General features: G+C 44.2%; 1 protein-coding gene across 3 annotated transcripts in view; it reads left to right on the top strand.

Annotated features, from left to right (window-relative positions):
- Nucleotides 1-12,134, top strand: part of LOC146863399 (C-type lectin domain family 4 member F-like) — a 657,369-nt gene that overhangs the window by 513,384 nt on the left and 131,851 nt on the right. For 2 of the 3 annotated variants that reach the window (XM_085642826.1, XM_085642824.1), the window contains one exon: nt 3,001-6,503. The exons of the other annotated variant lie outside the window; for it this stretch is intronic. In XM_085642826.1, coding sequence (XP_085498952.1) covers nt 3,001-3,136 — 136 coding nt within the window. In that variant the 3' untranslated portion in view covers nt 3,137-6,503. Of the gene's footprint in view, nt 1-3,000; nt 6,504-12,134 lie in introns of those variants that run through there. 3 annotated transcript variants of the gene reach the window in all.

Genomic DNA, 12,134 nt, shown 5'->3' with positions numbered 1-12,134 from the left:
CTGGCAGACGTCACATCTGGCCATGGACTGGCCATTGTCATCTCCTGCATACCTTTGTCCTGTCATGTGCATATCTTGATTAATACCACCACACATGCTTTCTTAGTTCTCGAATGGTCCTTGTTGCACTTGTCCCATGGCGATGCACATGTCAATAGGTGCTGTGCATGATTATGCCCAGACTTTCTTCTACATGTGCATTGGTGTGTCACACTTTGGTAGCTGTGACAGTTTCCATAGCTTACCTGTGTGCACACTGTGCGTGGCAATGGGGTCGGTGTGCATATTTGTGCAATGGGTGGACTGGTGTTGTCATATGACTCCATTTCTTTTGTAACAAATGTGTGTGTGCACGTACTGGCTACTTGCCTGTTACGTGCTCGCATTTGGCTTTGTGATGTGACACATCTGTGTGTGCGTGGTGGCGGCTTACATCCTGCTCAGTAGTGTCATAAGTCCGAATGATATGTCTACCTACCTGTGAGTTAGTTTGGTGTACTGCAATGGCTTCCAACTGCTTCTGGGTGGGGTGGAGGGAGGGCTCTATGCTGCTGAGGTGTGGGACAGGGGGCATGGTGGGAGTACTGGTACAGGCCTCCCACCCCCAAACACCCTCCCAGGGAAGATGGCTATCTACCTGTAGGTTTTTTTGGTGTACTGCAATGGCTTCCAACTGCTTCTGGGTGGGGTTGGGGAGTGCGCCATCCTGCTGAGGTGTGGGCCAGGGGGCATGGTGGGAGTAGTGATACAGATCCCCCCAACCCCAAACACCCTCCCAGGGAAGATGGCTACCTACCTGTAAGTTTGTTTGGTGTACTGCAATGGCTTCCAACTGATTCTGGGTGGGGTGGGGGAGTGCTCCATCCTGCTGAGGTGAGGGACAGGGGGCATGGTGGGAGTAGTGGTACAGGCCTCCCACCCACAAACACCCTCCCAGGGAAGATGGCCACCTACCTGTAAGTTTGTTTGGCATACTGCCATGGCTTCCAACTGCTTCTGGGTGGGGTGAAGGGAGTGCTCCATCCTGCTGAGGTGTGGGACAGGGGGCATGGTGGGAGTAGTGGTACAGGCCTCCCACCCCCACCCTCCCAGAGAAGATGGCTACCTACTTGTAAGTTTGTTTGGTGACTGATAGTCATTTGTACTTACCAGCCTCCACTCCCCCGGCTACTCCTGTGAGACTCTCTGGATGCAGTATGGCAAGCACCTTCTCCTCCCATGGTGTGAATGATTTTGGTGAAATGGGAGGGCCACTGCCAGTCCTCTGAACCAGCTCATGGTTCTTGCTTCACCTCTCTTTGACAACCCTCTTCAGATCATGCCACCGCTACATGATCTCCTTTTTGGATCTTGGGGTGGTCCCTACTGCATTGACCCTTTGGACTATCCTTGCCCTCATTTGTGTCCTTGTGGCTGATGGTGTCTGTTGGACCAGGCTACCAAACAGTTGTGGTTCCACTCTGACTGTCTCATTTACCATGACTGTCAACTCACTCTCTGTGAATTTGGACATTTTCTGTATTGACATGGTGTGTGGTGTGCAAAGTGGTTGTGGGTGCAAGGGTGTGAGTGGTGGGTTTGGTTGGAATGTGTATGGTGTGTGATGTGCAGGGGGGTTAGTGGTGCAGGTGTGGAAGTGGTGGTGGTGCTGTGTGTGGTGTTAGTAGTGCTGGTGTGTTGATTTGCCTGTCCTTTGTTGTGAGAGTTGGTGGCCTTCAGTCTTGGAATGTTGCAAAAGATCGTGGTTAGGAAAGGGGCTGGTTTTATACTCAGCTATATGGGTGTGTAAATGGGGTATTGCTGTCAGGTGTGTTGTGTGTATTGTCCTGGAAAATGTATTTTTCTTTTTGCCATGTGGTTGTGTCATTGGGGTGTGTTTTGTGTATTTGGGGGGCATGGCTAGTTTGCTGTGTGCAGTTTTTAGCCTTATTGTGGGTTTTTTGCTTTGTCCGCAGCAGTGGCAATGCTGCAGCACTTCCGCTGACTCTCCCATTCATACCAGTGTGCGACCGCGGTGGTCGGAAACAGTGGAACGTACCGCGGGACCATCGGGGATATCCTAATTCCCCATGCGGTGTCTCCAATATGTTTGCGGCGGGTTGGTGTTTTTCCGCAGTGTATTTGACCACCGCAGATGGATTTTGCCAATCACCACCTGCTACGGGCGGTTTTTCTTGGTCCCGTTTCGCCGCAACCGGTGTTTTTTGGTGGATGATCCTAATTTGGCTGCCGGTTTTTCCACGGTGCCGGCGGGTGGTTGTTTTCTACTTCCATGGCGGTCGGGGTGGTTTTCCGACCGCCATCCTCATAGGCCCCTATGTCACAACTTCAGCAGTACAGGTCCTTGTTTTTCCCAAAAATACAGTATAGGTCTTGTTTCCAATTCCGGGAAGTTAATTCGTATATGGATGTTACCTTTCAGCTTAAGAGTTAGTAATGCTTTACGTATAACGTTTGTTTTAAAAGAGCTACATGTGTTGTAATGTGTTATTTCTCAAAATATTATACAAATATAAAGATCACCAAAATAACGTTATTCTTCCAGTTACCCTCTTGATTCTTTCCTCCTCCTTTCCCTTCCCTTTTCCACCCCACCCAAGCCCATGTCCCAATTGGAATGCCTGGCAGTGCACCTTAGAATGTTCAGGCGGCATTGTTGTGAAGTGGACTTGGAGGTGTCAGATCAAATAAACACTACTTTCCACTGTTGCTGTCTATTGATATTTCTTACACAGACTCTTTCCATGGACCCCATGCTACATTTATCTCTGTGCGTCACTATGCTGCATTGATGTTTTAACCATGTTTTTCAATTTCTCTAAATGTTTTTAAAGATTTCATTTTTAGAAATATTTTTAGCAATGAATTTATATGCAGCTGATTTTAGTGCAAGGAACTTGTTATGAATTTACAAAAGATAATTTGTAGGACTTATTGTGGTGACACTATATCTACAACATTGTTCTCCTTTGACTGGATTTATGTTTTTATTTTTTGAAGCTTTTGGGGAGAAGGTCAACCAGATAACTGGATGGGAATTGAGGACTGTGGTCATTTAAGACAAAACGGCGACTGGAATGATGACAGATGCGAGCAGCAGTATAAATGGATATGTAAAATGACACTTACAGAATAACTTGTCAGAATATGTAATGCTTTTCCTTCGTTGTAGAGCTTTATTTGGAGTAGCCGCATTCCAGTAGCCACACAGATGTGCTGAGTTTACTATATCTGCAAAGATTTGTATCAGTCTGAGAACATCTATTATAACGTCACTCAGTCTTATCTTAACACCCCACTGTCTGATGTAAGGATTGTCCCCCTTTGTTTCTTAATGCATGTTATATGTTTGAACTTTAGACAGTTTGCACAAAAAAAAAATGCACACAAACCATTATGATAATGACGCAATGGGCAGTATTATGATGGGCTTTGCAGCACTAAGTGCTTATTTCTATGTGTAGTAGTGCGTAAAGTAAATTATTTTGTCCGATATTTCTCCACATCAAGGCTTGATTTTCAGACAGTACAACTCAGAAACAGCAAGAGGAGTTGGCCTCTTTCTGTTTCTGAGCTGTGCTCTGTAAAGTGATGTGCTGACTTGGAGAAATAGTGGGCTACATGCACTTCCTTTAAACAATGCAGGTGCATAACACAGGCGTTACATCAAATACACAAAAGGTGATGAGATAATGGTTGAATGGCGGAATCCCGCATGCCTTTACAAAGCAGTCACTACCCCGACTGCGACGTTACCACATGTTACTTTACCACGCAAGTCATTACAATGATTTGCTTTAGAGGGTGCTGGACATTGGAATAGTACAACTTAGTAATCCAACTCTAGTCTACACAACAGTAAGGGAGGTGTTGGACTTAAAAGTCTAACACCTGCCCAACTATGTGCTTCCTAAAGCAAGCCCTTGTAAAGACTTGCATGGTAAAGTAATGCGTGGTAACATCACACTCTGGGTAATGATTGCGTTGTAAGGGCAAGTTGTTGTGACTGCGGGGAAAAGGATGTTTCCTTGGGATAATATTTGCAATAAGTCTAATATTTTGGAAATCAATTGAGGTAACATTCCAACCCATCGTTCTTTTGTCCACAATGCCACCTCTGATAAGACCAAGCCGTATGTAAACCAGTCTCGACCCTTCTCCAATAAGAACATTCCAGCCCAAACTGCCAAACCAGGTACTCTGTAAACCACAAAACAAGCAATCCAAGACCGGTTGTGCCCTGATTGGAAACATATCTCCTTTTTAAAGCCAGCCTCAAAGAGGCATTATTTTTTGGCACCAAGACCTGCCTACATGGGTTAGTAGATAGGGCTTGGCATTACAACCATGGATGGTTAAATGGGAATGCATCCGTCCCACTAATGGTACCGTGACTTGATGGAACACAATGCAAAGCAGCACTAGCTCTACTTTGCATTATTTTAGGGCTACTTTCCAGCACTAATAAAGTATTGCACTGAAAAGTAAATCCCAAACAAACATTTTGTGACAATTAACATCACTTTTTAGATGACAACTCAGCACAAAATATTTGTAAATCTACTCCATAGACTTCGAAATTACCTTTTACATATGCAGCATTGATCACTATTGCTCGCCAGACACAAGAAAACCTTTAATCTAAATGGGTAGATGACTGTGGCCCAATCGCTGCCCATGAATAAACAAGGCACTAACTTACCCTAGAGAGATGGAAATTCAAGCTGGCATGACCTGGTGCAGTATATACTACACACACTCTGCTGTTCAAACTAAGAACATATACAACATCTGCCTCAGGGGTGCAATCTGGTGGATACAGTACATAACATTTGATGGTCCTATTCCATTAATTAACAATCTATGGTCCTGACCCATTAGGTAAGATTCTAAACTCTTGTATTATTAAGTCTAACCGTGTGATATTTTTGTAGACAATATTTAGGACACAATGGGGCAGATTTATGTTTGACTTGCGCCTCATCTACGCCGCCGTTGCGTCACTTTTGTGACGCAGCAGCGGCGCAAATCCTGCGCCATGGTGCGGGGTATTTACAACGTGACGCATCTGGGAGATGCGTCACGTTGTAAAGCCCTGCGCCACATGTAGGCGTTCCAGGGCAGGTGGGGGCGTTCCGGCGCAGGAACGCCTCCTAAAAGTGGCTGAGTGAAATCTACAAGATTTCACTCAGTCACTTTTGAGCCCATGCTGCGTCAAAACCCTGCGCCTGCTTGAAGCAAGCGTAAGGATTGACGCAGCATTGTGCAGATAGGGCCCCCCAGAGCATTGCTGGAGCTGCGTCGCGCTTGCGACGCAACTCCAGCAATGCGCCACTTTTACGGCACAGATGCGTGACGCATCTGTGCCGTTTTTGCCCCATGGTGCGCCGCATTATAAATGCGGCGCATCCATGATGGCGGAGCTGGGGCGCAAAATAACTGGCGCATCCCTGCTGATATGCAGGGATGCGTCAGTTATTATAAATATGCCCCAATATTTATATCAGACAATATTCTGACAATTCTAGTCCCATACTAAGATTATGCTGCTTAACATGTTGGCATTCACACCCAAAAATCATGTTGGAATTGTGCCTGACAGGGGCATGGAGGGACGTGAATAGAATTTGGGCTCATGAAGTGCCAAAGATTGCCTCATGTTTCACCATGGCCAGAGACTAATGGCAGAAATAGTCCTACATCTGGTCAGAGGGTGCCCAGGAAAATGTGGCAAAATATGTGGACAAGGAATTCTTCATTTCAGATTAAACTAACTGAAAGGAAAAGAGGGTCGGGCTAATGCTTGTTTAAAAACACCCATCTGGCTTGAAAAACAGTATATGTAATATTGCTAAATGGTGGCACAAAAAACATTCCAAAATCCTATTGCTGTAAGGTCTGATCCTACAGGGCTTTGTTTGAATTAGGGTGATTGTAAAGAATCCTGAAATCAATAAAACGTTTTTCAAAAAGAATGATTCTCTCTTCAACACGAAAACATTTCATTTAAATGATATGGTAATTTGTGTTATATCATAAGCACTGTTCTTGAAAACACCTCAAAGTTGGTTTTATTTCTAATGTCTGTCACAGTTCAGAAGAGGATCTAACATGATGAAACTTTTTCATGGCTGATGCCCTAGTCATAAAGTGCCTCCGAGAGAGGGAGAAAGACACAATCAATATGAAATGTACAGTAATATAGAAAGGGGTTGTTTCTTATTGAAAAGAGGTTTTTGGAGGGACCCTAGTATGCCCTGGTAGGATAAACACCAAACTAAAGGCAAGTTAAAAACGCAGATGAGACAAACAGAATAAAAGATGCAGACATGTTATTGTAAGAGAAGTGCACACATAAACTTTTTTTGCTGAGTGCAATAGTGCATCATTTAGACAAAACGCGTTTGCCCATGAAGACAGAAAGGACGTGTTAATGTAATGATTCCTGTATTTCCATGCAAGTCAAACTCATTGGGGCAGATTTATGAGCGCCTTGCGCCACTTTTGCGTCACTTTTAACATGGGAAAAGTGACGCAAAAGTGGCGCAAGGGGCTCATAAATCTGCCCCATTATTTTTATTAGAATGTGCTGCATGTGGATGATTTGTTTCTTAATAAACGCATCTACTGTCTATAGCACTGCATTTCTTTGTGTCAAAGTGTGTTAATGTGTCATATTGTGAGTATTATCACCAAACTAAAATGGCAGAATAATTTTCATATGAGGCATAATTAGCTTTTTTTACAGAAGTTTAACTTTCCTTTGTTCCGTAATTTAAAACCAGCAGCCTAAAATCGCTCTCATTTACCAGTTTTTTAAATTTCTTCCATTTGCTGAATAGTCTGCTGCAAATAAATTTAAAAAGGACTTCTGAACTGCAAGAGCCCTAAAATACAAGCAAAATTGCTTTTTAATTATTGCTCACTGTGAGGAAGTGCCTCTTTTTACAATGTAGTTTCCATTTATTGGTGGACTGATGTTGCAGTTGTTTTTAAACTCTGCAGAGTCATGGTACTGCTGAGCAGTTCACAGTGTATGTGCTCTGACCCCTAAAACATGATAAAATTGTCGAACTCCTAACTGGAAATGTAACTTCCCAGTAAGACCATACTAGATGGCACAGTAAATACACCAAATTTAGAAAAGTCAGAGGACATCTGAGGACTTGACCACACGTCATATCATCCTTTCATTAAAAGAAAAAAATCTCATATATAAATACTTTAACAGAACAAATAAACCCCAATAATGTTTTAACACAGCCCTTTATTTTTGAAGTAAAAGGAAATTCATAGCAGGCAATTAGCCCATAGGCTGCATGGATGAAAAGACATGGCAGTACTAAAAAACTGGCACCCTGCCTTTAAGAATTCCAAGAACCTGGACACCGTGCCTTTAAGACCTCCAGGAGCCCTCTGCTTCCATCATGCACCACAGGTGACAGTTAGCTCAATTCTTTTTTCCGGCTCCTTCTGTGAGGATCCTGGAACATTGAACTCGTCAATTTTTTATTATTATAGTCAGAAATTGTTTTTTTATCGTTACATGACATTTTGTGACTGCTGACAACTTTTTCAGTTGTTTCTGACAATTTTGATAACTATTTTCTGTCAGAAAGGCCAGATTTATTTAACAAATGTCCCTCCTGTGGGAGGAAAATGGCAAAATCAAACCCACATTCTGTCTGTATTGTGCGCTTACCATCTTCACACAATCCAGAGAAATTTTATTATTGCCAGCAATTCTCCAGAAGAACTCTTCGTGACAGGGAGAAGATAAAGCGACATGCCTTACTGCAGAGAGGAAAAGGACCTTTTAAAAAGTGGCCTTGAGAGCAATCCTGCTTTCAAAGAGACAATGATGGTATTTAACTGGAATTTGGAATGGAAAGCCACATCGAGCTATCTACAATCCCATGCAGAGGGTAAACAAGGATTTGTTGCAGCAAGTGACTAACTGGGAAACGGACAAAATATACTGGACTACAGCTTGAATTCTGCACAAGTCTTGATCACTAAGCATTAGATAACTCCCATCAGAAAGTACCGCAATGAAAGGGAGAATTGCAAGAACTGGAATTCCCTTTAAAGCAAGCTAAATTAGGCGCTTTAGTATTACATGTGCATGGATTTTAACATGTTTACAAACAAGTGAATATCTGACAATAGTCCCATTCTTTCCCACTAAAACAAACTTCCTTATTAGTGCATTCATAACGATATGTAAAAGAAAGTGGCCATAATTCATGAATGAAGCTGCTTCCATGGGGTTCATGTCTACCTACAGGAAAATGTTTCATCCAGGCTGTGAATTGAAATGTCGAGATAGGCAGGGAAATAACCCAGTGTATTAACCGCCCCTCCAAAGGCATTTCAGGTATAGTGAAAGGAAGTTGTTCTAACTTTTCTGAATGTAGAATTGTGTAGGTTGCGTCTTTCATGGCCATCAGTTGTTGTGTGCGGCTTAAATTAGGCAAAGGCAGAAACAAATCTGTGCAATTCAAGTAATGGCATGGAACACACCCATTTGTGAATGTTTGAGTGTCCAGCCAAACTGCATAATAGATCTAAGCTGATTCTGCCCATGATACAACGTTGAACTTTTCACACTGCACAATATCAATAACAGTTTAAATTGTAAATGTGAATTGACAGCATATTAATACAATTAACAACAACAGCGAGCATGTTATCCAAATTATCTTGGTCGGTTTGTCTCAAGCGTGCAGCAGCTCCCATCTGGGATCATATCTAAATCTCATTATAAGTTGCATATATAAATCTTTTACAACGTGAGGATTTAGGACCTAAAAGAAAATCTGACAAATGTATGTCTTCAGACAGAAAAGAAAGATGTTGTTTTACTGTAGACAGTGTGGAACGTTCCAGCCGAATAGGTAGTAACAATACCAGAATGTTGGTTTGACGTAAGGAGAACATGGCGGCCGTGAGTTTGCGGCCGCTCGCTGTCGGCGACACCCGCTCCCACCTTCCGCCCTGATGAGGGTTCCTGGCGCATAACTTTTCAGCCCTGCTAATAAGGCCCCCGGGAGCCGTCCTGAGCCTTTCTTCTTTCTCGCCTCTTTCCAACCGGTTGCGATTTGTCGGATAACAGGGCGCAGTGTTTTCTCTGGCGGTGGAGCTGCCGGATTAGTTGCAGTGTTTCCGTCCAGAGATGTGTAGTGGAGAGGCGGGGCAGCTCCAGCAGTAAGGAGCCGGGGATGTGCGGCCGCAGCGGGTTGCAGCTGACGTGCGGCTGGCGAGAGGAGGTCGGGGTGAAGGGGAGGACCCCCCAAAGAGCAAGACCCCCCCAAGAGGAAGACCACCGGGGGAACTTTTACATTAAAATTGCAAGGGATTTCAGAGGGAGACGTTTGGTGCGAGTAACGTTTCGCATCTGGTTTGTAGTTTTCAGAAGTTGTTTTTTTTTTCTCCCCACATGAACACATTGGAAAAAGCGATTTTGGAAGGGGGAGAATAACATTCGCTCCCATAATAAATAACCCTTCAGGGTTCCCGGGAGCCTTCTTGTGCCTTTCTTTCTTTCTTTTTACCCCCTCGGTGGCCGCGGTCACGGCTTGTTGGATTGCGGGACTCAGTGTCTTTTCCAGCAGAGGAGCTGCCGGATTAACCGCATTTTCTTTTTTCCGGCTGGGGATGTGTAGTGGAGAGGCGGGGCACCTCTCCCTCCTCCCTCGTTGGTCCCTGGCTACCCTGGAGCTCCGTAAGGGATGCAGAGCGGCTGCTCGGAGTCAACTACGGGGGAGTAGCTGCAGAAACAGCGGCGGTAGTCCCCCACAGGTTTGCGTTGCGGGGGACCAACTGTGGAAATATGGATTTTTCTGGTCAGTTATGTCCCCTATCTTGGACCCCAACGGTTCCATGTGCATGTCACAAGTACATGTATGTTCCCTCCAGTTCCAGTTATGAAGACGCAAATACATGTGCGTCCACCGTCAACATGTCCTCTGTCAGATCCGCCATGAATAGGCCGGATATTCCATTCCTAAATATGAAAGGCCACCGGCTTTATATGGTTCACTTATGCCACTTTACAGTCCAGGCAAGTAGGCCCTGATTCTGTCATCAAAACTCCTCTTGTCTTCTGCCTCTGAAAGCTCCAGTCCGAGCCTGCATCTGTGACCATGAACTTTGTCTCATTCTCTGCGCGGCTCACGAAGCCTGACATCAGCCTATTCTCTGCCAAGAACTGTATTTCACCTTCGAATTATCTGCTTCCCCCTCAGCCGATGCATTCCTGCCTAGTAGTTTAAGTAAACATTCTTCCAGTTACCAAGCAAAAAGGCCTAGCTTCTCTGTCCTCATGCAAGTAATTCATAGCCCTGTTACCATGGAATATTCCTACCCCCTCGCATTCAGTGTAGACACTTAGACGCTTGTACACGCACGCACAGTCAGTATAGAATAGATTCTATCCGAGAGTCCTTCTTTTGTGGATAACATAGTTCTTTAAACATAGGATGTTAGATATGATTTGGGATTAGGTTGACTTGACCCCCCAGACTTCTCGTCTCCACATATAGAGCTAAATGTCAAGTCCCCGTCACCCCCTAGTTACACGTCAATTACACGTCATACGGCTGCGCGCGCATTTAGGCCAAGTATTATCTTATAGATCCACCTATGCATGACATCATAACCAATCATGTTCCTTTTTACTCATTATTACACCCATTTTCGGTTACGCAGCCCAAACGTCAATGTCCTTATCAATTGTTACGCCTACTGTATTCACTTCATTATAATGTATGTACTATAAAAGTTACTTCTTGTCAATAAAGTATGTACTTCACTTCCTGAACCCCCGTGGTGATGGAACTTGGAGCATCCGATTATAATCGATTACTGGAATAAAGCCCATTCCGAAACTCTAATATCACGGATTCTGCCTCTCATTTTACTGAGCTATTTTATAATGTTTCTGTATCAAATTCAGTCCCGGTAAAGGAATTTTTATTTACCACATGATGGCGCCCGAACAGGGACACTTTCTCATCTCACGCGCCGGCGGTGAGTAGCAGGCCCGGTCTCCTGCCACAGCTGGACGGACAATAACGCGTACCAACAGGATTTCCTGTATCTCCCTCCGGTCAAGCGGGGGCGACTGAGACTGCGATCAACACCCAGACGAGGCGGTGAGAAGTGCGAAGTATCCCGACCAGAGCCTAGCTGAGAGAGCAAGATCCGAGGTATACAGAGACCCACCAGTTCGAAGTCAAGCCCAGTTTCCGACGAGGCGAGTCGAGTCCAGTCCGGTTCAAGTTCAAGTTACCGAGGCCTTCCGTTTCCGAAGCTACCCGGTGAGTACCATTACTGGGGAGGCATTTCTGACGTGCACATAGGTTGTGCCGGTCAAGACGGGTTTGGGTACACAAATCCGGTCTGCACTGTTTTAGCAGTGTATCTGTACTGTTTAGCAGTATATCAAGTATTCCGAAGTATTCTAGTAAATGTCAAGAATTAAGCATGGTGATTTAGTTATGCAGACGATCATCATTGTTGTTTCAGTTAAAGGTTTAATGTTTTAATGTTTAATGTGTTAAACGTCCTGCATATTGTGGTATGAATGGTTGTTCATTATTGTGCTTTTGTATTAAGCGTGTTCAAGATTAAGTATCAGATCAGTTGTCAATATGCCGCTCTTTTCGAAATTAAGACAGATCACTACTAGAAAAGGGGTACTTGAAGAAGCCGTCCCTATTCCTCCTAGGGACACTCCAGGGCACTTCATGTATCACAAACATGGCTTAGACGCTATATTATTTCTTGATTTATGGGTAGACTACACCAAGGGATTACCAGAAAGTCAGAGATGGCCCGCAGCGGGAACCTGGGATGCAGAGTGCATCATGAAAGTCGAGGAAGAGTTATGGAAAAGGAAAGTCAGACAGTCACAGAAAGACGCCGTCGAGTTATGGCGTAAAGAATCTCATAGACGTACAGAAAAAGCACGTAGACAGGAAGAGAAGAGTAAAGAGAGTTCAAACAAAGTTCAAGAAAATCTATTAATTGAGGAAGGTATCCGAGTGAAATCAGAACAAGTAGACAGACAAAGAAATGCCCTTATGAATGGTATGTATCCCCTTCTGGCCGAAGGATTACCTAAGGCTACT

This window comes from Triturus cristatus, chromosome 2_2, assembly GCF_964204655.1.
Source record: "Triturus cristatus chromosome 2_2, aTriCri1.1, whole genome shotgun sequence".
NCBI classification, from domain to species: domain Eukaryota; kingdom Metazoa; phylum Chordata; class Amphibia; order Caudata; family Salamandridae; genus Triturus; species Triturus cristatus.
Note: the sequence above shows the minus strand (reverse complement) of the source record. Positions and strands in the feature narration are given on the sequence as shown.